General features: G+C 54.9%; 3 protein-coding genes across 5 annotated transcripts; 1 reads left to right on the forward strand and 2 right to left on the reverse strand.

The window, feature by feature from the left end:
- Nucleotides 1-894: 894 nt before the first annotated feature.
- On the reverse strand, nt 895-3,040 carry CTRL (chymotrypsin like). The gene is made up of 7 exons (XM_069026544.1): nt 2,989-3,040; nt 2,738-2,841; nt 2,512-2,591; nt 2,191-2,272; nt 1,909-2,089; nt 1,371-1,504; nt 895-1,138 (listed from the first exon to the last, which is right to left on the reverse strand). Exons 1-7 carry the CDS (start codon nt 3,038-3,040, stop codon nt 977-979), a joined length of 795 nt encoding a protein of 264 aa, XP_068882645.1. The 3' UTR covers nt 895-976.
- Nucleotides 3,041-3,922: 882 nt separating this feature from the next.
- Nucleotides 3,923-12,703, reverse strand: EXOC3L1 (exocyst complex component 3 like 1). Of its 2 annotated transcripts, XM_069027130.1 has the most exons (13): nt 12,541-12,703; nt 11,434-11,594; nt 10,233-10,452; nt 9,279-9,939; nt 8,976-9,093; nt 8,674-8,799; nt 8,455-8,555; nt 7,934-8,044; nt 7,692-7,821; nt 6,582-6,704; nt 6,107-6,262; nt 5,647-5,771; nt 3,923-5,204 (listed from the first exon to the last, which is right to left on the reverse strand). In XM_069027130.1, exons 1-13 carry the CDS (start codon nt 12,581-12,583, stop codon nt 5,018-5,020), a joined length of 2,262 nt encoding a protein of 753 aa, XP_068883231.1. In that variant the 5' UTR covers nt 12,584-12,703; the 3' UTR covers nt 3,923-5,017. The 2 variants fall into 2 exon arrangements, with proteins under 2 accessions (XP_068883231.1, XP_068883230.1); XM_069027129.1 differs by having other exon boundaries at nt 5,120-5,204; nt 6,107-6,704.
- A 910-nt stretch (nt 12,704-13,613) lies between these two features.
- E2F4 (E2F transcription factor 4) lies at nt 13,614-26,034 on the forward strand. 2 transcript variants are annotated; one of them, XM_069026648.1, is made up of 10 exons: nt 13,614-13,828; nt 15,684-15,793; nt 16,271-16,432; nt 16,904-16,947; nt 19,641-19,702; nt 19,836-20,121; nt 20,555-20,719; nt 21,834-21,881; nt 23,424-23,468; nt 23,760-26,034. In XM_069026648.1, the coding sequence occupies exons 1-10, from the start codon at nt 13,652-13,654 to the stop codon at nt 23,873-23,875; spliced, it is 1,215 nt and encodes a 404-aa protein (XP_068882749.1). In that variant the 5' UTR covers nt 13,614-13,651; the 3' UTR covers nt 23,876-26,034. The 2 variants fall into 2 exon arrangements, with proteins under 2 accessions (XP_068882749.1, XP_068882750.1); XM_069026649.1 differs by lacking the exon at nt 21,834-21,881.
- The last annotated feature ends 138 nt before the right edge of the window (nt 26,035-26,172 follow it).

Raw genomic sequence — 26,172 nt, forward strand, 5'->3', positions numbered from 1 at the left:
CCCTTTCCCATCAGCGTGTCCCTGTGTAGTGTCACACTCCCTGCTTAATAGAGTAATTACATTTTCGGGGCTGTGATTCACACAGCAAAGGTGTTATATCACCTTCACATCACTGTTAAGGAAAAACAAACCCCACACCTCATGTTGGGACAGTCTGATCCTGCTTCTCTCCATGGTGTGTCATCACCAGCTCTATTTTGAGCTGCTGGGAACTGGGTTGTAATTCCTTGAACATGTGTCTTGCTACTCCCATCTCACACAAGACTTTTTTTTCACCAGCCATTGTATCAAGAACCCATTTGAGTGAAAGCCTGTCACCTGGCCTTGTTTTCAGCTTCAAATTTTCCTTTTCAGTGGCCTTCAGTTTCCTGCTGCTACCTGGCAGATCTACAGGTGTGAGGCAGCCATCCCCTTCCACCTTCCCCAGGAGCTGGAGCTGCCCGTGGCACTTTTCCCTTTCAGCTCTGTGTTCCCAGCTGCTACACAAGTCATGGCTTTAAACTGCAGGCAGAGATCTCTTAGAATCCTGTGCACCCACCAGCACCCACCCTCCACAGCAAGCTGAGCAGTGCTTTCTGATACTGAGCTGCAGCTCCACAGTCCATTGCCTGGTGGCACTTCACACCTGAGTCAGTGGGAGAATCATTCTCCCAACCTTCAGCCCTGCCTGGTCTCTGTGTTGGTGCCAGGGTATACTTGAAAACCCCCTAAGCAGCCCTTGAACCACAGCCAGCCCTGCTCCCTCTCTGCCTGAGCATCCTGTCCCGGTTTTGCAGTTCCCCTGGGTCCCAGCTGGGCACCAAGCTCCAGCTCTGGGAAGTGCTGGCTGTTCAGGAGAGAAGCACGGGGTGCCCCAGGCTTCATGTGCCTTCCACCCTGCTCTGCATCACAAGAAGAAAGGAGCCAGAGGCAGTGCTTGGCACAAGCAAATGCTGATGCTTTATTAATCCGTGAAGGGATCGCGCTGGCAGCACCTTTAGCCCTGAGCAACGATGGTGTCGATCCAGTTACGGAACTGGCTGACACGAGTGTATATGGCCGGCGTGTTGATGTTGCAGTTGGAGTTTCCCCAGGAGACAATGCCAATCAACATCCAGCTATTCCCATTCTGGTATACCAGAGGTCCGCCAGAATCACCCTGCAGAGAAGATTCCTGCTTAGCACTCCTGGCACATGCTCCAAACTGGTCCCTGCCACCTGGTCCCCTGTGCACAGCCAGGTGCTGTAGTTTAAATATCTGGCTCTGTAAGTGCAAGACCCCATGTACCCTGCTCCTCCACCCTCCCTGTGATGCAATGGGAGCTCAGCAAGATCCCACATATCCTCTTCCTCCTCCACCCACCCTGTGCAGCAGGAGCTCAGCTCCTTACCTGGCAGGAGGAGGCACCAGCCCCACCAGCACAGATCATGGCACTGGTGATGCGGTTGCCCCAGTACTGCATGCACTGGCTCTGGGAGATCAGGGGCACGGTCACCTGCTGCAGGACTGTTGCCAGGGCTTGGGCTAGGGGAAAGAAGCACCATTATATCACCTTGGTGTCTGTGGGTCTCCTGGAGAGCACACAGGTGCCCTGGGCAAGCTTCCACGGGTGCTCCTCAACACATGGGTGCTGCCAGACAAAGTGCCTTCCTCCTCTGTGCCAACAAACCCCTTCTTCCCTGGGATCACCTCGTGCAGGCTGCCCCGAGAAAGGGCAGGCTTGTGCCTGTCCACAGTCATTCCTGGGTTACACACACACCCACCCCCATCTGCACATTGGTACACATTCAGACAGGGTTACTCCACTGCCCAGCTCCACCCTTCCCACACATACAGGAGATGTCACCCCCACAGGCACCCCTGGACCCTCAGAGTCCCCAGGAAGAACAGCAACTACACAGCCCTCCCTGAAGCTGCAGCTTACGTACAGTTGGGGTTGGTGCGTCCCCAGCCGGTGGTGACAGCCCTGGCGTTGGTGGGCAGAACCAGGTTGGCAGGGGCCAGGCAGATGGTGGACACACGGGATCCCAGCTGGGCGGGTGTGGACAGCCTCAGCAGGGTGATGTCATTGTTCATGGTGTTGGGGTTCCAGCCGGGGTTGGTGATGGCCTGCAGAGAGAGAAACACCACAGCTCTTCATCCCTGCCCTGTGGGAGCAGCTGCAGTGCAGAGCTGCAGCCCTGACCCAGGACCGCATCCGCCTGGCTCACCCTGGACACAGTCTTCACTTGAACGGCCTCGGCATTGGAAGCAAGGCTATATTCCCCGAGGACAACAACGTGGGCATTCGGGCTGCAAGAGGTAAGAGAGAGTCAGGGGCATGTGTCCAGCCAGCACCCCGGGTGGGAGCAGCACTGGGGGCAGCCACAGGCATGAGGAACCCAAGGGAAGCCACCATGGGGACAACTGGGGAGGGAGCCCTGGGTTGCTCAGGCCTTTGGGGCTGACCCAAGTGCCACCCAGAGATGCCCAACATGCTCTGAGCCCCTGCCAGTGGCACCGGCGTGGGCTGGCCAGGCACTGCTCCTTACTTGAAATTGCAGTGAGCAGCCGTGACAACCCAGTACTGGCTGATCAAGGAGCCGCCGCAGAAGTGGGATCCTGTGCGGGTCTGGGGAAGGAAGAGAGAAGAGGAGCTGGGTGGCCTGAGCACCCCCAAGCTGGGGACAGGCAGAGGTCCCCCCGGTGCCCAACTGTGGCTGTGCCGTGCCAGCACGGTGCTTAGGGCAGTGCCCAGGGAGCGGGACAGTGCTGTACCTGCAGGGACACCTGCCAGGGCCATGAGCCGGGTACAGCGTTCTGCCCGTTGACAATCCTCTCGCTGTAGGCCACTGAGGGACTGACGGCGGGCACCCCGCAGCCTGCAGGAGAGGCACAGGGGCATAAGGGTGACCCAAAAGCTCAGGACTCATATCTGGGGACTGTGCTGGTGTGGGTGGCTCTGTGTCACCCTGTCCAGCATCCTGCTGCACCCTGAGGACCTTCCCACACCCATGGGCAGCATTTACCTGAGACGGTGCTGGCAAGGGCCAGGCAAGCAACTACCCACAGGAACGCCATCCTGAAAGGAGACGAGCTGAATCCTTGGGGACCACGAGCTTTATAGCAGCCAGGGAGCCATGTGGCTCATAGCTGGCCAGGCTAAGGTCCCCCAGTGGCCTTGTGCCAGCTGTGGGCAGCAGTGAGGGGCCAAGCCTGGCACATACCACGCCACACGCAAACACGGATGTGGGAAGGTACTGTCAAAAGACACCTGGGGGGCTTGGGCTTTTGCTGTCATGAGTTGTGTTAGTTCTGCAGCCTGTGGAGCTGGAGCGGGAGAGCACCACACGGCTGTGATGGAGGGCACAGGGGGCTGGTTGTGGGCACACAGCTGGGGTAGCAGTGGGGCTGGACATGCCGGGATGGACAGAAGTGCCTGGGGTGGGAGGTCATCCCATGCTCAGACTTGTTTCAGATCTGTTGGCACTAGAGCTGTTTTTCCACATGGCCATGAAGTCCTGGCCTGGAGCAGCACTGGTCCCAGCTGGATGTTCCCAGGGCTCAGGGCCACCCTTTGAACCACGTCCCTGGTGCAGGTGAACAAGTCCCAGAGCCAGGGGGGCAGGTGGGGAGGGCAGACATCTTCCCAGGCAGGTGGGAGCTGTGGCCAGCTGGGCAAGCACACCATGAGCCCCAGGGAGGACAGTGGGCCCCTCCCCAGGCTGAGGTTGAGCCCTTCACTGAGCATCCCCCCAGCACTGCAGCCACCCAACCCTCCCCCAGGTCTGGGGAGCATTCAGCCCCCTCTGTCCTGGACATGGGTATGTAGTGTCTGCATCATCCCCCGTGTCCTGGGTGATTTCCTGGGCTGGCACAGGGTGTAGGGAGCCAGCTCTGGGGTGATGCTGAACACGGGGATGGATCCCTCCCTCTCTGTGCCACCCACATACCCTGATCCCTGCCCCAACCCTCCAGGGAGCAGAGCCTGGACACTGGGGAGCGAGTGCAGAACTCAGGCCTTTATTTCCAGCAGTGGTACCACACATGGACAGCGGGATGTGGCCCATCCCAGGGCGGGAAGCATGGCAGAGCATGGAGGTCTCCCAGGCCACTGCAGGGGCTGGGCACAAGGGTGTAGGCAGAGACACAGACTGCTCCTGATCTTCATACGGCACCTGGGAGGACATGGCCAAAGGCCAGGCAGCAGCAGAGGATGGAGGGGGAGCCAGTGCTCAGGGTGGTGCTGCCCATCACAGAGGAACCTTGGAGCAGGACAACACACCAGGCACAAACATGCTCTCCGTGCAGCTTGAGAGCCTCCAGCTCCAGTCTTGTCTTGGATGCTGGCAAAGGAGTCTGTCAGGTCAGCAGGAACTCAGAGCAGTCCCTTTGTGCCAGCAGGCTGATGGCACTGTCCAGGGTGGGGACACCACCTTGTGCCCTTCTCCTCCACATCCGTGAGCCACAATGAGCTGGCTCAGCTGCTCCCCACCGGCCATGCAGGGCCCAGCCCGGTGGAGCAGCAACACCCAACCTTAGGCTGAGCCCAGAGGACCTCTCATGTCTGAAACCCTCCTGGTTGCAGCAAGGCTCCAGTCTCCCTCGGAGTCGGAATGGTAACAGCCTGCACGGCCAGGACACACTGGCTCAGGGGGCTGTCTGGAGACTTGGAGAAACCCAAACATCCCTGCAGCCTCATGGAGACATGAGTTTGCCCCAGCTGCAGGTTCCTGTCCATTCTGCAACTCTTCTTTCTCCTGCAGACAATGGGCCAGGCCTGAGCAGCCCTCAGTCACTGTCCCAGCAGGCCAGCAAAATAGCTACAGGTTGGATTTCCCCCAGTCCAGGTATCCCGGGACTGGTGCTTGCAGGCAACAGTCTTCTCATGGGGCAAGACTGGGGGAGGATGGCCTTTATCCAGACTGTCCCCAACACAGGACAAGGTGCTGTGTGTAGGGCATGCCGTGTGTCACCTCCATTCTCATCACGTACAGCCGCAGAGCTGCCCCACACGGCCCCTCCCTGGGACCAGCGGGGCACCAGTGCCAGGCAGGGTCAGGCACACTTGCCCTTGCGAAGGCAGAAGGGCAGCTCTGGCACAGGGACCAGGATGGTGCTGAAGATGGGCCGGTAGCCCTCGGGCAGGACCTGGGGGTGCTGAGCCATCATTTCCAGCACCACGTGCCGCACCTCCTTGGAGACGTCACCACGGATATCCAGCAAGGTGGAGATGTGCTCATCGCTGGGCAGAGAGCCAGAGGTGAGCCTGGGCACTGCTCGTGTCCTGCAAACCTCCCCCCATCCAGAGAAGCCAAGCCAAGGCCAGGGGAAAACTGGTACTTTGCACCAGGCAAAGTAGCATTTTCTTGAAAACAGTCCCCCAAACCTTTTGAATTTGATTTTGACATTTCCAATTTGGTGTTTTGTCACTTTTTACAGTTTGTTTGGCCACCAAATATAGATGTGTGTATGCCACAGCAGAACTGCTTTTTTCTTTACACCTTTGCCACTGGGACTTTTCAAGAACTCCTCAAATCTGGAGCGTGGGAAAATGAAATCTCAGGGAGAAGGGGGTAAAGGCTCAGGTTTCTGCCTGCTCTGCTGTGTCACCTCACAGGGTGCAGCCCAAGACTGGCTCTCCAGGGGAGACTCACACCAGCCCCTCCTGCAGAGAGGGGCCTTACCTGACGTCAGGGTACTTGGTGATGAAGCCCACCACCTCCAGGCTGAGTAGAGCTGGGTCCTTGAGGCAGATCAGCTCTCGCAGAGCAAAAACAGCCTCCAGGCTCTGCTGGCTCCGGTCCAGGCCCTGGGAGGGAAAGCAGCCAGGTGTGAGACCCAGAGGAGGTCACTGCGGTGGCTGGTGAGACACAGCTGCATCTGCAGTGCCCACGTGGGCACCTGATCCCCTGCAGCTGGTGTCTTCCCACTCAGCGTGTCCCACCCATCAGGGGCTGCTGGGCAGGGTGACGGTCCCCAGAGTCCCTAATCCAGCCAGTTCCTCCCATATTGGCCTTACAACCACCCAGGTGTAACAGCCCCATTTGCTCGTGGGCTGTGGGCTGGAGGGGAGCAGGAGGGTGAGGCGATGCTCCCTTCCCGTGGCGCAGCCCCGGCTCCCCACCGCACCCAGGCTCCTCTCACCAGGCCACGGAAGAGCTCCCGGAGCTGCGTGGCGTCCTGCAGCAGGCGCTGGCACAGCTGGCCCCGCTCCTCCCGGCTCTTGCACACCATCTTCCTCTGCAGGAGTGCCCGCAGGTACTGGCTCGCCACCAGGAGCTCGGTCTCCGCCAGCAGGAGCTGGGCAGGGGACAGCTGTTAGCGCTGGCATTGCCTGGGTGTCAGAACCCAGCTCCCCAGGGAAAGGCAGAGGGGAGCAGGGCTGGACACAACACCAAGCCATGGGAACAGCCTGCTGGGAAGCCTCCTGACCGAAGGGACAGAGAAACAGCTGGATTTGGGGGAAGCCCTGAACACCTCCGTGTGGCGGTGCTCTCTGGACTGCTCCAGAGGACATGGGACGGGGTTCTCCGGCATTCCCGGCATCCTGCACCCCAGCACGGCCCCCAGCTGCCCAGCCTCCCTGTCCCTCAGACAAGCAGCCGTTCGAAGGAGGTACCGTGCACACGGGTTTCCTGACGCGGGAGAAGTCCTTTGCATACTTGTCAATCACTTCACACATGCTGCCGACGAGCTGGGACCCGGAGAGCCACTTGCGGGAAGGCAGCTGCAGGCAGAGGGGCTGCAGGGAGCAGAGGAGCAGTGTCTGTGCCCGGCATCATCGCACAGCTGCCAGCTCAGGGCGGCACGACACCCACAGCTGCTGCCTGCCAGCACAGACACTTTGCCTTGCAAAGCCCCCAAGCCCCTGCTGCCAGCCAAAACTCAATGTAAAAACGGAAGAGTGGTTTAGGTTAGGAATTTACGGAAACACTGGGGCCCGTCCCTCCCTGACACCCTGAGAGCCTCATTTTGGGGCTTTATCTGGGTCCTGATGCACACCTGAGGTGTGGGCAGCAAGCTGCTTCTCACACACTTGCTTTTGGCCTGTCCTGCTGTGATTTTATTTTTAATTTCCACTCCTCATCACTTCCCTTGTGTAGACATAACACGTTTTTTGATTTCCTACTCCCTCCCTGCTGTCCTTGCCTGTCTTCCTGCTTACAGGCACATGCTCCCTCTGTCTCTGCTGGGGCCACTGCTGCCTGCAAGATCTTCACCCTTTGGCTCTTCCTTTGTTTTTCATGGCATTCAAGCCCTAAATAGTAATGTTGTTAATTATTGCAGGTTTTTGGTCCAGACTCCAGGAAAGCTAAATTTGACTACACTGGCAGGAAACGACTCAGGCAGTCGCACATGGATTCGTATCCTCCACACAGACTTTGCTGCTCTCCAGCTGGTTTTCTGCCATGGAACAGCCAGAAGAAGGAGTGTGAGACAGCCCAGGGGGGGCTGTGGCTCCTGGTCTCTGTCTGCTAGTGATTTGGGGGCCATGAGCCATCTGCCCCAGCGATACAGGGCGGTGCTGTTGGCGACAGACATCGGGTGGTTTATCGAGGTCTGGGGGACAGGCTGGCAGAGATGTCTGCAGGGTGATAGCAGGGTACAGAGTACATGGCAGGGACCCCAAGCCGGAATAAACTCGACCCTGGGATGTTGCAATGGGGCTGTTCTTGCTGGGTTCAGCTTTGTTGCAGTCCTGGCAGGCTCAGGTGCTGGACCAACATACCTGCAGGTCCAGGAGCAGTTCCTCCAGCAGCAGCTGGGTGGCTTTCTTCTGCATCCTGTCTAGAGCAGCCTGGAGGGATGTGGGGACTTCTCTGCAGGCAGTGTTGGAGTGCAGGGAGGAGACAGAATTGCTAGGAGAGAGAAGAGAGAGTACAGGTAGCCTGGGAAGCATAGTGGGAACACTGGCCCCAGGGAGGATGGGGGTGGATGGCTACAAGAGCTACCAGGTGCTGGTGCAGATACCTGAGAGCCAGGTTGTTGTTGAGCACGGCCAGCAGGTAGGAGATGTAGTACTTGGGAACAGCCCGGTCCTGCTGGTGCTCCTTCCCGCACTGCACCAGGGCTTCCCGCAGGCTGCAACACAGCGAGGCAGCTGTGACGGGCAGGCAGAGCCCCAGGTGTCCCACCACAGGGACCTGGCCCTGGGATGGTCCCTGGGGGCACGTGGACTTCCCACAACCCTCCCAGCTCACTTGGCTCCTTTCGGATCCTGCCACCAGGTTGGAGAGTGACAGGTTGTTGGGAAGGGTGGGACAGTGGGATCCATTCTGGATCCCCTTGGGAGGGCTCAGCAGACAAGCATGTGGGGCAGCAGGCCCTGAGAGCTGAAGCACCCAAAGGCATGGGTAGACAGACTGCTGAGCCTTCTGTGACCTGGATGAGCATGGGGTACCCCACAGCAGATCTCGACCACCAGCCTGTGATGCTTGGCCATGGGCCCAAGGTCTGTGAGGGTGGACAGGGATGTGAGGGGCTCCACTGACCGGCCCAGGAATGCCTCAAGCTCCTCCAAGGCCATGTTGTAGATCTTCTGCTGCAGAGAGTCAGTGATCAAGGAAGCCACCTGAATGTTCTCATTCAGCATCTGCAGCAGGAGAGGAGAGTGGAGGTGATTCAGGGAGAGCCTGCAGGCCACGGACTCCTTTTTGGGAGGTCTCAGCATGGTCATGGCCCCATCTGTACCCATGTTCTTGGGGACCCACCTGCATGACAATGGCAGGCAAGGCTGACTGAAAGAAGCCCTGATGGTCTGTCTCAGGTTCCTCTTCCCTGAACCATTCCTTGAACTCCACCTCCAGGGTCCTCTGCATCCACTCGAACACGCTAGCCTGTGGGATGGACACCCACCACAGGCAGCCCAAGAAGCCAAGTACAGACTCCCTTGAGACCCAACACAGCACAGCAGCGAGTCCTGGGCCTCATCCCAGGCTCATGGTCTGCAGCTGCTGTCAGAGCAGATGCTTGGCTCAGTGGGAGTCACTGGGTCCCCATCCTGCTCACTCACCTTGACTTTCATCACGTATCTCCTCTCTGTCTGATCCACAAGCTCAGAGGACATTAGGGGACCCAGAGCAGAAACATCCACTTCTGGGAGGAGGTCAGGGTGACCCATCATCTCTGGGCTGGAGGGCAGAGGTGGGGCAGGGCTGGGAAGGCCTGTCCTCCAGGAGTTCCTACCTGTCCCTCTGCCCTCCTGGTGGTCATCCCCTGGCAGCCAGAGACACTCTCCCAACCCATCCATGAGCCGGTGAACAACCCAGCTCTCCACAACATGCCCCGCTTGGTTGGTGCCGGGGCTGGTGCTGACCTGTGGTACACACGGAGCGCCCACTCGAGGATGAGGAAGAGTCCCTGTTTGTCCAGGTCCTCCTGCAAGATCTCCTGGAGGTGGCTGGTGAGGGCCTGGTGGTAGGTGGCAGTGCAGACGCTGAGGATGTTGTAGTGAGCTGGGACGCACTGGACCATCAGGTCCTTCACCACGCACAGCTCAGACACGATGTCCTTCTGCAGCGCTGCCAGGTGCCTGGCCAGCCCCGGCCCTTCAGCGTCCATGCGGGGAGCATGGAAATGGGCTCCTGTGATGGTGTCCTGGAGGACCTGGTAGAACTTCTGCCTCCAGCCCTTTGGGCGGCCAGGGGGCAGGAAGGCGGCCTCCAAGAGCAGAGTATCATCTATCTTCTCCTCCCGCTCGATGATCCTCACAGCGGTGACAAAGAGAACGGGGTCCTCACGCACCAGCTGCAGACTGCTGCCCACAATGTCCCACAGCTGCTTGGCCAGGCTCTCATTGAGCTCCTGCAGGCCACTGAAGTAGGACAGCACAGTTGCCTGGGCATTGGAGAGCCCGCGGAGGTGCAGCTGGGAGAGGATGTCATCCCGGAGTTGCTCCACCATCATGAGCTCCACGTGGGCCTCCAAGAGATGCTGCCCATGGAGCAGCTGCAGGATATGGGAAAAAACCTCGTGGACTGTGGGAGAAGGAGGAGAGATGCCAGCACTGAGTGTGGGGATGAAGGGAGTTTGCACCAGGGACGTAGATGCAGGTTATCAAGGAGATGGTGAGGGGAAAGGTCTGAGGCTCTGGGAACACCATTGGATCAGGCCCTGGGGAAGCAGGGATATATCTCCCTCCACCCAACATTCAAAGCCCGAGTCACCTTCTCAGGCTTTATCACCAGCTCTGCACAGAGCCCGGGATTGGACTGAAGTTTTCCCCTGTGTTTTCCAGCCCAAATTGACCAGGACTGGGCCAGTGCCTTACCCGAGAAGATCTGGGGCAGCACCTGGACCACCGAGGCCAGCTGCACATGCTCTTCCATCAGCTCCCTCATCTGCTGGAGGCCCTGGAAGTGGTCTGCACTGTCGAGCAGGGCCCACCGTGCAGCCTCCAGATCCTGGCACACGCTCTGCACCTCCTGGACCGCCGACCGCAGCTGCTCCAGCCCTGTGCTTACCCCCTCCAGGTAGGACTGGACAGTTGACTGGGGAGCAGAAAAGGATGGAGGGGCAGTGGAGCAGCTCCAGAAGGCAGGAGGACTCCACACCGTTTGCCCCAGCCCTGCATGGTCTGTGTTGCAGGCACTCTCCCAGCCCCACAAGGTCCAATGTGAGCAGTAATCAGATGTCTCTTTCAGGTTTAAAAGATTACTTTGTTTCTGCAAAAGAGCAGTGGGTCACAGGCCCCCATGCACCCCCAAGGCATGAAGGACCTCAGTGGCCATATAAACCCTCCTCCCAAATGGAGTGCCATCCTTTCCAGCCCTACAGTGGCACTGGCACGTCTCCATGCCCTATCCGCTCATTTAACTCCCTGCTTCTGCTGCCAAGAATCACCAGAAGCAAGTTGCTTTGCCTCCTGGACAATTCACCCAGAGTCAGGGTAGGAGAAACCATCTCTAAAATTATCAGGAGAAAGTTGTGGTGCTCAGACTGACTGGGTCCTGAGGTTAACAATCCCTTGGGTCATACAAAAGGGGAGGTGGGTGAGGAGGGAGGTGTGCAGGGGGACTGGGACAGCCCTTACAAATGTGTAGAGATGGAGTTTCCCCTGTGGGGACCCATGGATGGGGACAGGTTGGAGCTCTGTGCCTCCTCCCAGCCGTGGGGAAGGGCAGCTTTTAGTGCTGGGACAGGGCAGTGATGGGCTGCACTGAGTCCTGCACATGGAATGTGCTGAACCCCCCATGTGTTTTATTTTGAAGGATGGTCGGAGACACAGAAGACTCCTTTTAACACTTCAGACACTGCCTGGGGATAAGGCAGAGAGTGAGGGGTGGGTTACCAGATCTTTTCCCCCCCAATAATTACACTTTACCCACCAAGCACCAGCCAAAGGAAAAGATTTTGCCAAAAGAGGACACAAAGGGGATTCATGGCGCAAGAGGGAACCCTGACTGGGATCCCTGCCTGAGGAGGGGGTGTGGCTGCAAGTGTCCATGGGATGGGCTGTGGCAAACACACACCTTCAGCCGGGACTGGATGGAGCTGTTCCTCTGCGTCTCTCGTCTCCGGTAATGCCCGAGCCCCTCCAGTTTCTCGGGGCGGTAAAACACCCCTGAAGCCCATTTCAGAGCAGCTCCTCTCGCCAGCTTCTCCGCTTTCTCTGCTTCCGGCCACTCCTCATCTGGGGATGCAGCCAGGGGTCAGTGAGCACAACGAAGTGGGGCAGGAAGGGCCCCTGAGGCCAGAGGCAGGAAGCTGGCTGCCAGTGGACTTCCAAGCACACACAGACGTGGGAAGCTGGGCAGCATGGCACCAAGGGGGTCCTTCTGAAAGGCCCCCCCAAGATGCCACCACCACGGCCTGGGGCTGTCCCAGCAGCTGTGGCACCAAGAAGGCTGCCCTGGGGAGCTGTGACTCAGCCTGCCAGCTCAGATTGTCCCCAGGCTGAGCCACATCCCCGCTGCTCCCCCAAACAGTTGTCTGAGGGGGTCTGATGCCACTTGGGAAGCTGTCAGCAGGGTTGAGACTCCAGCAGTGAGTCAGCAAGAGGGATGGGGAGATGGCAGCTCTCGCAGGAAGGAGAGCCAGGCTAAGGTGAGGATGGGAGGCTCCTGGTCTCTCCAAAGCACCCACGCAGCTGTGTCCCCCTTGACACAGGGTCCGAAGCCATGCCAAAGAGCTCCTGGCCACAGTGGAGGGCTGAGAACCAGCGCAGTTACTACACACCAGTCCGGTCCCCAGTGCCTGGTTTCATCATTCCCCCATCCCACCCCCACCCACCCCCTGCAGCCCCGCAGGGATGTCACCTAGTGCCAAGCCGGGCTCTTGCTCTGCTGGGGAGTCACTGGCAGCCTTGGGGACCAGGGGATTAGGGAGGAGGACAGCAGCTTTGAGGATAAGATGTGCGGTGAGCAGTACTGCCCCGGCGCGGGTATCACCATCAGGAAGCACCGCCAGGCTTCCACCCCGCAAGGACACAAGGCACCAGCCCCGGCACAGGGAAAAGGTCCAGGGAGTGCAGGGGGTGGTGAGGCAAAGGGCAGGGGAATCCCCAAAATGTTCTGCAAGCAGCAGCATCCCTTCCCTGCCCAGCTCGCCGGCTCCCCGGGGCGCATCATCCCCGTTACCTCTGGGGCTGGCGGCGCGCTCGTCCTCCGCAGACATGCCCATGGTGTCCAGGCTGTGCGGAGCTGCGGGGCCAGGGCAGGGCTGCGGAGGAAGCCGGCTGCCGTTTCCTCAGCCGGAGCAGCCGCGCTCCTCAGGGCCTCATTGTGTTCCCGCAGCCGCGCTCAGGACGTCAGGAACGGGGGGCGGAGGGGAGGGGGGACACAGGAAGGCACCGCGACAGCCGGAGGTCTGGGGAGTAGAAATCACGGAATCACAGGATCATTTAGGTCGGAAAAGCCCTCGAAGATCATCGAGTACCAACCGTTAACCCAGCACTGCCAAGCCCACCACTAAACCACGCTCCTGAGTGACAGACACATCCACACGCTTTTTGAACACATCCAGGGATGGTGGCTTCACCACTGCCCTGGGCAACATTTTCCAGTGCCTGACCATCCTTTTAATGAAAAAATTTCCCCTAATATCCAATTTAACCCTCTCCTGATGCAACTTGAGTCCGTTTTTTTTCGTTCTGGAGATCACACCCTGCCTGCCCTCACCGGCACACCCCGTTCTCCGGACACTCAGCCCTGTCCGTGCCCACAGCGCTGCCCCGTCGCACCCGGCTTGGCTCGGGGAGGACAGCGGGGTGTCAGACCCCAGCCCATCCACAGTGCGAGCCCAATCGAGGCGGGATCAGCCGGGAAGGGGTGCGCTGTGCCAGCCTGACCCGAAGGCGAGAGCGCGGGGATGGACCCTCCATGTCTGCGGATGGTCCTGGAGACGGGTCCCTTCCCCGGGCACAGGCTGGAGGATTCCCCCGGCACTGGGTGTGCTGGAGCAGCAAATCGCCCCTGTCACCCAGGCGCTGCAAGCTGCGTGCATGGCTGAGGTTTGGTTTTGGTACCACAGGGCGGGGATTTGACTCTGACACCGCAGGACGGCGAGGGGATGGACGCACCCCTGCCTTTACCCGGGGGACCCCCAAACCGACGGGGCTGAGGAGACGGCCGGAGCAAGACGGACCAACTCCCTACTCCCGGGAGGCGGTGGGGGGGGGAGTCCCCCGTCCCCGCCCCGCCGCCGTCCCCGCCCCGGAGGTTCCCGGGGAGCCCCGCGGCCCGGAAGCGGATGCGCGGCCCCGGAGCCGGCGGCGGGCAGATGGCGGAGTGCGGGGCGCAGCCCCCCGGGGGTGGCAGCGGGGCTGCGGGCGCGCCCAGCCGGCACGAGAAGAGCCTGGGGCTGCTGACCACCAAGTTCGTGTCGCTGCTGCAGGAGGCCAAGGACGGCGTGCTCGACCTCAAGCTGGTGCGGGGGCAGCCGGCGGGGGGCGAGGGCTCCGCCGCTCCGGGGGTGGGCTCGGAGGGAGCGGCCGCCGGGGGAGCGGGGCTCCGGCGGCACCGGTCCTCCGGCGGCTGGAGCAGGTTTGGAAGGGGAAGAACGGGGACACGGCAGCGCCCGGTGCAGCAGGTGGTTTAGATTGGATGCCAGGAAAAATTTATTCGTGGAAAGAGTGGCCAGGCAGTGGTGGAACGGCTGCCTAGGGCAGCGGTGGAGTCACCGTCCCTGGAAGTGTTCAAAAGGCGTGTGAATGTGGTGCTTAGGAACATGGTTTAGTGGTGGGGTTTAATGGTTGGGATCGATGATCCTGGAGGGCTTTTCCAGCCGTACTGATCCTCTGTTTCTAGGTGCAGGGAAAGCGGGGTCGGTGGGGGTGCGGCAGAGCTGCCGGCCGTGCTCAGCGGCTCTGCACCGGCCGCCCTCACACCCCCTCTTGCTCCTCCTTCCCAGCCCTTCTCCCCACCCCGTCGGGCTGTCCCCGGCACTTTTCTTTCCCCAGGACCTTGCCAGACATTGCAGGTGTTTGTGTGCTTCAGTCGCAAACCCATTTGACCACTTTGTTCTCTTCTGTGTTCTTACCCTGCACTTGATCACTACCGGCACCATAATGATCCGGCCCTGCAAAGCCTCAGACGCCTATAGAAACACATACCTATAGTAAACCATTCCTACAGCACTTAACCCTTCCGGCACACACCAGGAGGGGGAGTGTGGTCAGCGTCACCTGCCAGAGGTTGTCCCCGATGCCTTTAGGCAGTGAAGTGCTCTGTGAATGCAGCTTGCTTTTGCATTTTTAAGATCTTCACCTAGAGGAGGTAACTCTGTGCCATGTACAGTACTCAATCCCAGGCCTTTCCTATAAGGAAAGTTCCTTTGCTATGGTTTATAGAAGCACCTTTTATGTGGACACGTGTGTGAGTGTGCTCTGACCCGTTGCAGGCAGCAGACAAGTGCCAGAAAGCTCTGACAATGCAGGACTGGAGGAGTTTCCTGGCTCCATGCCTGTACCAAGTTTTTGTCTCTGGATTTGTCAATATCTTCCTGCTTCAAATGTCCGTTAATTGGATTCATGTTGGTCAGTGTGATTTGTGTGGCGTAGGGTCTCCAAAGTCCTGGCCTGGTGGGTGACAGGGACATGATTCCTGTGCTGACCTGCTCTGTCTGCACTGCCACTGACATTGTTGGTCCTGACTGTGCACACGTTAACTCTTGCTGGTGCCAGGTTGCCATGTGGTAGTGGAAACGGTGCCATTCCTCGAGTCCTGAAACCTGAGAGGAGAAGGGTCGTGTGAGCAAGGCAGGGAAGCTCCATGCTCATGTTTACACTCCACCTGGAATTGCATCTTTCAAACAGAGGAATCTCTTGAAAAGATGTTGATTCTTAGTCAAGTGGCATCAGATCAGCTTTAGAAAAGACCTTTTGAATGTTGACTTCGCTGAAGCATTGCCCAGACAGCTCTCAGCATTCCCCTTCCCATCTCCATCTCTTTTACCCTGAGGGAGCACTGACATTTTAGGCTGCTGAACTACTGTTTCCTAGTACTGGAAACACTGCTTTGCTACTGGAGAATGGTGATTTTGGGATCCACTGCAAGCAGGATGGCTGGAATTTGGTTTGTGTTTAGTGGGGTAAGAAAGAAAGAATGAGTGACTTCTTCTCATGGTCATATGAGATCAGGAACATGACTGTGTAACTTGAAGCGCTGGAACAGGGGAGGTATGAGATGGGGAGCAAAGTACTTGGCCAGGAGTTAATCTGACATGCAGGAAGGAGCTAAACATGACTTAGAGTTTGGAATTAAGTGTCTTAACCTTTTTGCAGGCTGCGGATACCTTGGCTGTGCGACAGAAGCGACGGATCTACGATATCACGAATGTCCTGGAAGGCATCGGCTTGATCGAGAAGAAGTCCAAGAACAGTATCCAGTGGAAGTGAGTGGCAGAGATGGTCTAAATCGTTCACAGGTCCCTTCTAGTGCAGGTTTAAGTGACAGTGGGGTTAAAATGCCCAGTGCAGAGGGAGGTTCCTCAGTGGTCCGTGCTCATGCTTCCCCCAGCTGGGCTGTGCTGATGGAACAGTGAGGAAAGCTGAAGTACGTGTGGTGTGTCTCTTACAGCAAAGCTGTTAGTTTGATACAAACTAAATATTTGCACTGCCTTGGGCTAGAAAAGATGTCTGTCATGGCATTGGAGGTGGGGAAGAGTCCTGCTAGACTGTGGGAAGTAGAAAGATGTACCAAACATTGCTGCGCTGAGAGGTAGGGATCTAGAGCAGATACAGACAGGCCTTTCCAGGCAATCTGGCCTTGATGTTTGACAGGGGTGGGAATAAGAGGCTGGCAGAGAGGTTTGGGTTGGTCTGGGTGCCTCCAGAGGCTGATGCATCTCACCCATTTCTGCTTTGCCCAGGGGGGTGGGTCCTGGCTGCAACACACGTGAAATAGCTCACAAACTGATCGAGCTGAAGGCAGACATAGAGGACCTGGAGCAGCGGGAACAGGAGCTGGAGCAGCAGAAGATGTGGGTTCAGCAGAGCATCAAAAATGTTACAGAAGACATGCAGAACAGTCGATATCCTTTGTGTGAACTGGTGGCTCTGTCTCCGTGTTCGCTTGCTGGGCTGGGTGGGTGCTGACCTGTTGCTGCTGGAAAAGCTGCACCGAAAGAGTCAAAAGGCAGCACCTGGGTTTGAAATTAGGGTAACTGTCCAGCCTGGAAACCTGCTTTTTCCTGCATCCAGCTGCTCCTCTGGCTTTTGGAAGTAAAAAACACAGTAATGTTTACCACAGTGAGAAAAGTGCTTCTTTCTGAGTCACAGGTGCCACTACTCTTGAGTGCAGAGTAGCTCCTGTGGCTTAACTATCTCAGAATGCTAGCTCTGACGAGCTGGAGCTTGCAGACCTCACCTGCAGACCACTTCAGAGTGTGGCATGGAGACCCTTCTGGAGTGGTGTTCCTTGTGCTCAGGAAGGAAACACCAGGTGTCCTTAGAGCTCTCTGTCTGTGCAGGAAGCTGCAGCCTTTCTCCTTAACCTTGGGAACATTAGCATATGTGACACATGAAGATATCTGCAAGTGCTTCACAGGTGAGGAAGTGGTGCTCTGTTGTAAAGATGTGATGCTGCAGTCCTGTCAGTCTGTCCCAGCTGCTCTCCTTTCTCCAAGAAAGAGTGGGCAGCAGACCGTGGGCTGCCCAACAGCATCAAGTGAAATGTAATGTCAGCTCTGATGCTGTCCTGGGTTTGTGTACCACTGAGTTCTAGCTTTCTTGTCACCATCAGAGGGGACAGACAATATATTTTACTTGTGTTTAAAGGAACAGAGGTGCTGTTCCTAAGGAAGTCTTCTTGCTGGGTTTCACTGTGTGGGTATGTGTATTGTGTTAGAAGCCCTTAATTTTAAGGGCTTGGGTGGGCAATTTTCTAATGACAGGAAACAAATTTTACTGCACAGTAGAAAGCGTGGTGTAAACAGGGAAATAGTATTAAAGGTGGTCTCTCAGCTACATCATTCCCCCTGCCAACAAGAATGCAGGAGGGAGACAGTGGAGGACAGAAGGGAACGCACCACTTTCTCTGCCCTTCCTTTATTCCTAAAGCTGGGGGGGCTTGTATCAAAAGCCCTATATTCTGTCTCTGGGCAAAAGTGAAGAAACCCCACAGGAGTCTTTGTTTCTTCTGTTGCCACTTTTAATGATAGATGTAAGACCAGATTAATGCCTGGTGGCCACCATGCAGTGAGGCAGCCTCAGTACATGAGCTGCTCTTCCCAGCTGTAGTGGTGCAGAGTCACACCTCCTTTCTGCTTCAGCGGGTGCCTGACCTCTCCTGACCTGGCAACCTGCATCTGCTTGCTTGCTGAAGAGATTGAAGCTGTTTATCCTGGCTGCCCCCAGTCATGCATAATCTCACCTCTGTCTGGCTCTCCTTGTCTCCTCCAAGCACTTTTCTTGCCCTGCCCTTCACCAGCCCCTCTGTTTGCCATTGTTGCCTTTGTGCTTTCCTCGTTCACCAGCCTTTACAATGCTCAAGTTCCCACTGGTGTAACAGCTGCATCACCACTCCCTTGGCTTTACTGTTTCTTCTGGTTGAAGCTGCACTTTTGGGGGCAGGGATTGTGTTTTCAGTTTGACAGAGCTGGGGGCCAGATCACTCACAACAGTCTGGAAGAGGTTACTGGAGACCAGCAGACAGCTCATTGCTTGGCTGGTTGAGTGTTTTGCATTTCATTGCACCTGGTTTTTGTAAACTGGTTTGTGTCTGAGGTCAGACCTCACCAAAACATGCAGAGATTAAATCTTACTGAGGACAGGTGTCAATTCCCTCTAGAATGGAGGCTTCATCCATGGTTTTCCATTGCCTGTCCTGTTTTCCTGTATGAATATGCCTTACATGACTCTTCTTCCTCTCCTGAACACCTGAGCCGTACAGAGGTTCTTTGTTGAACCTCTTCTGTTCTCAAACTGTGGTGCAGGCTGAATTTCAGCTCCTGGCTTTTCTGCCTGACTATTGAACTTGCTTGCTCCAAGATTTCCACTCTTGGACTCTTGTCAAATAGGGATTAATTAAAAAAAGAAAAAAGAGAAGTAAGAATATGTCAGGTTTTAGTGACTGGGAAACATAATTTTCCCATCTGTTGCTGTGATGCATTTTGCACTTGCAGATTCAAAAAGGAAGTGGAAACCTAGTGTGTGCTGTTCTGTACAAGTATTTGGGACGTATTTGTCAAAGGAGATACAAACCCAGCACCTGTCTTTGAAACTAACAGGTCTTACAGCTTGAGCTGATGTCTTTGAGCTTTATTATGCATTTTTAATGTCTTTTATGTTTTTCTTAAGTGTAGATTTGTTAAGCAAGTCCCACCCAATTGACAAATCCCATGTTATTTTTAATCCCTTTACGTTTTGCTGATCTGACCTTTGATTACCTGCCTGAAATTAAGGGATTTGCTTTTCTGCTGTCCACTCTCGTCACTCTGGGGATCTTCTGTGTTAATTACCAAGTGAAACTTAATGCAGAATACTGGGGTACTGTGAATATTAACCACACTAAAGCTTAAACATTCAAAGTGAAAGCTGCAAGCTGCTTGATCTAAATATGTCAGATATTCACAGCTCTGGTATTTCTCTGTTCACGTTTCTCTAAACCCAGGTACGGGCTGGGAGCTGCTCTCCTGTGACTGTTGAGTTATGAGGGTGCAGGTCTTAAGGAGCTGCAGAACTTGGAAAGGAAGGATGCTGCCAGCTTGGCTTCCAGCCCCACACATGCTGGGCTCTGTGGAGGGTCCAGTACAACTAACACCAGGCAGCTCTGGACGGTAGAGACTGGGGAGTGTTGGTTTCAGGTGTTGGGACACCAGCCTGAGGTTGGCAGCCTGGCTTTGAGCCTGGTCTAATCCCATCTCTCTGCTGACAGTGCAGCTCTTTTGTTTCTAATTCACATCTAAAAGCTTGTGACAGCAGAATGAAGGATACTTCCCTTAGGATTCAGATGTTCTTAAGAGTGAATTTAAGCCAGTTCTTCTGAGGAAAAGAGATTAGTCTTGATAAAGACACTGCTGAAAAACTTCAGGGTTGCATTAGGAGAAGCTTTGCAGGTTCTTTGTGCCTTGGGCCCTTGGCACATTAGGAACTGTATGATGTGCTTGGGGTGTAGATGTCTTCCTTCCATGGAAGATTGCCAGGAGAGGGGGGTGGGGTTTGAGGCGGGGCTCTTCATCAGTGCTTAATTAACATCACAACAACTTGTGCCAGGAGCCCTGACTGGTTCTGTTTTCACAGGAGACACTCTCCTTGTGATTCGTGCCCCATCTGGCACACGTTTGGAGGTTCCCATCCCTGAGGTGAGTGATAAATACATGGGCAGAGTGCAGGGGCTCTGTGTGTGTGCATGTATGCTTTGCCCGTGGAAAACTGACATTCTATTTGGAAATGGTTTTTAAGGTATATCTGTGTTTTGCTTTTGACTTTTCTCAGGGCCTAAATGGACAGAAGAAATACCAGATCCACCTGAAGAGTACAAGTGGTCCCATTGATGTTCTCCTAGTAAACAAAGATACTTGGAGCTCTCCTCCTGTTGTACTCCCTGTCCCTCCCCCTGAAGACCTCATTCAGTGCCAGGCAGCTGCACCCTCCAAACCGCAAATCCCACCACTCGCCCACTTCCAGGAGGCCTCTGTTCCCAGCAGCACCCAGCCCTCCACACCAACACCCACCAGCACTCAGGACCATGGCCCTCCCACACAGAAAAATGCAGGCACAGGTGAGAGGGAGCTATAGAAGGCAGAAACAGGCTGGTGGCTGGCAGAGGAGGGTACATTCCTTGGCCCCGTTTGGGCTGGCACTACTGGATGTGCAGCGTTGAGAGCTCCTGGCAAAGGGGCATCACTGCCTTTGCTGCTGCCCTTCCTTTGGCCGTGGTTAGTGGGACTGGCTGTGCTCAGAGAAATCAGGCACTTGACTTCAGGGGGTAGTGCCAGCCTGTAGGAGCACCTGGAGGAGAGAAGCTGATCATGCAGGTTCATTGATCAGCAGAAAATATGTCCAGATATGGACGTGGAGGAAAGCAGGAAAGTTTCTCCCTGTGCAGCTGCTTGTGCCTGGCCAGCACTGCCAGCGAGGGCTGAGTCTGTGCCGCAGCTGCCTCGGGGCTGGTGGGAGATGACATTCCTGCGTGTGTCTGTGGCTGTTTCCAGAGTGCGATGTCCCGGCGGCAGAGTCCAAGGGCAGTGGTGACTTCGAGGGCCAGCCAGCGGCGTTGGACACACAGCTGCTGCAGTCCTCAGCCTCGCTGGACAGCAGCTCTGTCTTGCCCAGCACCTCTACCTCCTTTGAGCCCATCAAGCCTGACCCCACAGGAAGTGAGTATGCTGCTTGTTTCATGTGTCACTCCAAAATCCTACTGCTGGGAGTGAGGGAAAGGCTGCTGGGCCTGGAGGAAGGAGCTGAACTCCATTCTGCCTTTGCTGTCAGCCAGGGTCTGCAAAGGATGAGTAGGCATTTCCCTGTGAGGCTGCCAGGAAACACGGTGATGAGGTGACTGTGTCTTGTCTAGTGTCCTGCTGCTTTCTGTGACAGGAGTACTAGAAAATCTGCAAGGGACACCCGCATGACACACGTCTCTGCTGTTACATGTAGGGTTATTCCCTTTCAGTCTTTTCTGTAGAGTAAGGTCCTGTCTTGGAGACTGTGTGAAGCTATAGAATTTTCAGCCACCACTGAGAGCACCTTTGTAACTCAGGAGGAGTTTTCTGTATTAGGAGAGCTCTTGTCTCACTTTCCCTCCTTTGCTCAGGAATACTTCATCTGTCTTTAGTGATCTTGTGTTCTTAGTGATCTTGCAGTATGTATTTGGGGAGCTCCTTGATATGCTTTAAAAAAGGAACACTGGAGCTTTATGCCAGGAAATGGCAGGCTGGCCCAAGGAGAGAAAAACATCCTCTAGGTAAGCCACACTGCTGGAATGTTTTGAAGCCAAACTTCCCTGCAGAAACATTCAAGGTTAGGTTATGGCTGGAAGAAGAAATCTTACTTAAATGCAGCTCATACAGTGCTTTGTTCACTTCTGCTGCTGGCATGTCTCAGAGAAGCATGAGCTGTATGTCTGGAGTCATCTTGGTTGTGGAATTAGGCCTTGGATGTGCATATATCTTATCACTGTGCCTCTCCAAAGGCATGTCCTCATCCTACACAAGGTAATCGAGGCAGTGTACTGGGTGAGGTTTACAGACACAGCTGCTGACTGTGATAACATGTTCATGTCCCAGGGCTCCTACAAGTTTATTTTAAAGTAGTGGAGCTTCAGTGTTTTGTTGCTTGTCATTGCAGCAGAAATATCTGACACAGACTGTGGGAGCAGAATTTCTGGATGATTTGGGTGTGTAAGGAGCAAGTAGGTGTGTGGGTGATTCTGCTATAAAGCATTTCAGACTCTTCATGTAATGATCCAAACCATCTGGTTTGTTGTATTTGCAGTACTGGAACTTCCCAAAGAGCTGTCAGAGATGCTTGATCCAATGAGAGGTACGTTCATTCCCTGACCACAGCTTTTTTCTGTGCCCATCTATCCACAGAAAAGGGACAATTTGTTTGATTCGCTCCCTTTTGGATTATTTTGTGGATGTGGTTTTGTAAGGTGCTTGTGGTCATTGGTGGCTGCTGGCCCTCTACTAAAGAGTAGTTAGGCACTCTTAAAATTACTGGTTTCTGTATGTATTTTTATGTCCCCATGTTTCCAGCAACCTCTGCTAGATCTTGTCTGCAGCACACCAGCAAGGGCTTTTCTGTCCCCATGCCGATGCTAATCCGTGCTCGGCCTTCCCATGCTCCTTCAGCTTGTCAGCACTATGGAAAAGAAAAATCCCTGTTAAGTCTTGTTTCAGCTTTAGCCTGCCCAAGGCTAATCCAAGCAAATAATCTGGGGAGATAGTGTTCTCTCTTCAAAATACTTCTCAGTGGTGGTGGTGGTGGAGGAGCTGGTAATTTTGAAGCAGTAGGGGAGAGAGATGCTGTTACTTGTGTTTGGAGTTCTGACTCTGCCCAAGGAATGTCTGTGGGTTGCTGCCTAATGGTGGGACAGACTCTGGGTTAAGGGCAGAAGAGGTGAAGGAATTTGGTTTGACATAAACCTAAACAGGGAAATTTTTTATCAGTACATTTATTTCTCTTCACTGCTGGCAGAATCCTTTGTAGCCCCACAGCCAGGCAGGGCCAAGTACACCCAAGCACTTCAGTGGTGGTCACAGGAGAAGTACAACAGCTGTCCCTAGTTGTGTGCTCTAGCAGATGCTTTGTGAAGGTGCTGCCTTTGGGTAAAAATCCCCACAGACCCAAACACAGACCCGTGTGAGTCTCCAATCTGTGTACTCTTAGCCCTGGGCTCCACAGTCATCCAGGAGAAAATCCTTCCTCCTTGCCCAGCACCTCTGCTACAGATAGTGGATGAAGTCTTGATGATGTCAAAGTACATCTGAAGAGTAAGTTTGAGTTCACAATGTGAGACATAAACTTCTGCAAAGGCCCAGCCATGTAGAAGATCCAACTTACCCAAAGTAACTCTACTGTGTCACTGTGTGGACGCTATTGTAAAGGAGATGTTTGCTCTCTATGGGAAAGTATGTGGTTTTATGGAGTATTCTTCCCAGTTTGGAGGGGGAAGATAAAAGATCCAGGAGCAAAGGACAAAACAGAGTCAACAGCTACAGAGGCAAAACTCAGGACTGGAAAAGAGCAGCACTACAGAGCTCAGAGGAACGGTCCTTGCAGCGTGCTCCATGCAGCCTTTCTCATCCCTGTGTGATCCCAGTAATGCTGCCCTGGCACTGGCAGCTGCTTTAAGGCTGTGCAGTTTAAGCCACAGGAGCTGGAGCTCTCCCATAGTGTTTTGTGCTGGAATTACTTTTACTACATGGTTTTATCTCTCTTAAGTGCAAGCTTCCTTTCAATGCCTGCTGCACATGCTGTGCCTTAGCCAGAGAAGGGATGACAAGGGTGAGGAAAGTGGGGAACTACTCAGGAGCAGCCCAGGAGAGTAGAGTTTTGCTATCATGCTTGTCTCTTCCCCAGAATGTGTGAACTCTGAGCTGCTGGAAGAGCTGATGTCATCTGAAGGTGAGTCTCTGAGTCTCCTGTCATGGCGTGGTCTTCCCAGGAGGAAGACCATGCTGTGTGACTTCCCCCAGCTGGCAGCCTTGTGACTGCAGACTCACCCTCATCTTTTATGGGCTCTGGACACAGACTCTGTTCTCACTGTCCTGCCAGTCCCTGGGAGAGGTGTGAGAGCCAGGAGTCTCTTCAGTTCTGCAAGTGTGAGGTGGCTGCTCTGCTCAGTGCCATTGGCAGCTCTCAGCTGGGGTGGGAGTGCTGAGTTTTGTAACCAACCCTGGGCTTCTCTTTCCCCAGTGTTTGCTCCCTTGCTCCGCCTCTCCCCTCCACCTGGAGATCATGACTACATCTATAACCTGGATGAGAGTGAAGGAGTCTGTGACCTCTTTGATGTGCCTGTCCTCAACCTCTGATTTCTCAGTGCGGCTGTGGGCTCCGCAAACACGGACTGTTTTGTAACTCTTTGGAAAGTGTCTATTTTTGGATTCCTTTTGTGCTAGAGCTCGATGGCCGAGTAATTCAGAGATGCTCTCAAATGGACTCAGAACCAAGAGATGTGGACTTGCAGGCTGGGAGCCTCCCTATAGTTTGCTTCTTCCTCTGGTGCACGTGCAAGACACACGTCCAGCTTTCCCCCCGCACCTCTCCACTGGATCCTGGGCCTCATTTCAGAGGCTCTGTGTTTTGAGTGTTCCCAGTTCACCTGCAGAATTTGCCCACGTGCCTCTCTGAGCTTCCTCCAATCTGCATGCCTTGGTTTTTCCTGCACTCCCAGAGGCACTTTGCACCTCCTAGGTACCAGCTGCTACAAGGAGCCCCAATACCATGGTCAGTTCACAAGCCCGGAGGTTGTTAGATAGATTTCTCTGTGTTAGTGGTTCGGATTGGGGCAGTTTTATTTCTGAAAGGCATCCAGAGGAAAAAAAAAGGCACCAAAGTGTCTATTTCTTTCAGTGACTTCAGACCAAGCTAGTATGTTTTACAAAAAGCACTTTTTTAGCCAGCTGTGCCTCCTAGTGGGACTTGGGAGCGGAGCGCTCCTTGTAGGACCCAGGAGTGCTGAGCCTTTCCCTGTTTGTGCATCAGCAGGAATGCTGGATCTGCTTTCACCAGTCTGCTGATGCACAACCCCGGGGGCTCCAGCGCCTTGTCCAGCAGCTGTGCTGTTTCTACAGGGCTAAAGCAGAGGTGCCAATGTGGTTTCGTTTTTAATTTTTGGTTTTGCCTGACTGAAGAGATGTTTGAAAGGATAAGACTGCTCCAGCTGGTGCCTGTAAGGCACTCCAGGGACATCAGAGCCTGCTCATATTTGCAAATAGCTGTTTTTTTCCAGCCATTGCACTTGAACCTGCAACTGTCTGAAAGGCGACCAAGCAGTAACAATTCAGTGGTATTTTGCTGTGACAGTTTATGTAGGTGGTGTCAAAATAGTGAGCTTTTTTTTACCCCATTTTCTCTCAAGATCAGGTTTTCTGTATATTTGAATTTGCTCCCTTCGTGCCCATACTCACACTCCCAGTTCCTGATCCTGTGGCAGGTCTTCACCTACTGCCATGCTTTCTCTGCATCATTTTTCCACAAGATTTTCTCATTGCTTTGTAACGGAAGGTCTGTTGTTGGGTTCTTTAGGATCATCACATGGTACCAGGTGTGGACCTTGTGCAGCTTAGTTGGAGTAGAAATGCCTTGATGGATTTGTGTTGCATTTTGCAAGCCCCAGCTTTGGGTTCTGGTCAGATCCTGTGAGTGTCTTTAGTTTTGCACATCTTCCTGCCACCACAGTGGAAGCAGCTGCCCTGCCTTTCCTGCTCTGCAAACTGCTGAACAGAGAGTCAGGCCAGGCCATGGCTGGCTGCTGCAGAGAGGGGGCTTCCAGCCATCCACTTAAACAGCTGATATTTAATTTCTCCGCGTAGCTGCTCACTGCCTGTGACCCACACAACCAGCTGCAGCACCAGCACTAAGGGATGTAAAGTTTGAAGAGCCTGCAGAGGTGAGAAACGTATGTGCTTGGGACCTGTGTCCCTGGGGTGGCTCCTCAGGCCCTCTCATTCTGCGTGGGACTCCTCCACAAGGACTGTTGGTTGCTGCAGTAACAAAGCACTGGCAGCCTCTTTGGGAAAAGCATGAAGAACTCCCCAGCTAGCAATGGGACACTAGTTTGGCAGCAGGCAGCTGCTGCTGGCAAGACAGCTGAGGTGTGAGACCCCTCCGGGGGGTGAACTTCCAGCCTGCATGCAGCCAGTCCCTGAACCTTCCCCCTCCACATGGAAGCTGACCGGAATCACTCAGTCCTGCGTGTTAGCAAGGCTCCGTGGCTTTGGTGTAGCTCGAGTTCTTCGTGTACTGCCTGGCCCTTGCCCTTCTTCCCAGTGTTCATGTTCGCCACCAGTTAGATGACCTCCCGAAAAGGATAACTAGAGAAAAATTTACAGTTGCAAACGAACTTTTGATTCATATATAAAGATTATTTTTATACTTTTTTTTTTTTTTTGGCAAGGAAAGAAAATTGCCTGTGATATTTGTACAGAGTGTTCTCTGATGTGAATAAACAAAAACTTTCCAGAGTTTCTCACCTTGCCCCAGCCTGTGCCTCCTCTCTGCCCTAGCCCAGGGGATGGGGCTCCCTGGGAAGCGGGATGCCGGGCCCTTTCCCAGCAGGAGGCCCTGTCCTGCTACCGGAGGTGGGTCCTGCCACACCCGCGTCAGC

The sequence above is a fragment of the Aphelocoma coerulescens genome, chromosome 11 (genome assembly GCF_041296385.1).
Source record: "Aphelocoma coerulescens isolate FSJ_1873_10779 chromosome 11, UR_Acoe_1.0, whole genome shotgun sequence".
NCBI classification, from domain to species: Eukaryota; Metazoa; Chordata; class Aves; order Passeriformes; family Corvidae; genus Aphelocoma; species Aphelocoma coerulescens.

Excerpts from the sequence above, each read along its gene's own strand:
- CTRL (XM_069026544.1), bottom strand. The coding sequence starts at position 3,040 with ATGGCGTTCCTGTGGGTAGTTGCTTGCCTGGCCCTTGCCAGCACCGTC. Across the intron at positions 2,842-2,988 it reads CCTTGCCAGCACCGTCTCAG|GCTGCGGGGTGCCCGCCGTC; the intron begins GTAAATGCTGCC and ends CCTCTCCTGCAG. Across the intron at positions 1,139-1,370 it reads CTGGTGCCTCCTCCTGCCAG|GGTGATTCTGGCGGACCTCT; the intron begins GTAAGGAGCTGA and ends TCTTCTCTGCAG.
- EXOC3L1 (XM_069027129.1), bottom strand. The coding sequence starts at position 12,583 with ATGGGCATGTCTGCGGAGGACGAGCGCGCCGCCAGCCCCAGAG. Across the intron at positions 11,595-12,540 it reads GCGCGCCGCCAGCCCCAGAG|ATGAGGAGTGGCCGGAAGCA; the intron begins GTAACGGGGATG and ends CTGCATCCCCAG. Across the intron at positions 5,772-6,106 it reads GGGAGCTCTTCCGTGGCCTG|GGCCTGGACCGGAGCCAGCA; the intron begins GTGAGAGGAGCC and ends TTTCCCTCCCAG.
- E2F4 (XM_069026648.1), top strand. The coding sequence starts at position 13,652 with ATGCGCGGCCCCGGAGCCGGCGGCGGGCAGATGGCGGAGTGCGGGGCG. Across the intron at positions 13,829-15,683 it reads GCGTGCTCGACCTCAAGCTG|GCTGCGGATACCTTGGCTGT; the intron begins GTGCGGGGGCAG and ends ACCTTTTTGCAG. Across the intron at positions 16,948-19,640 it reads TATCTGCAAGTGCTTCACAG|GAGACACTCTCCTTGTGATT; the intron begins GTGAGGAAGTGG and ends CTGTTTTCACAG.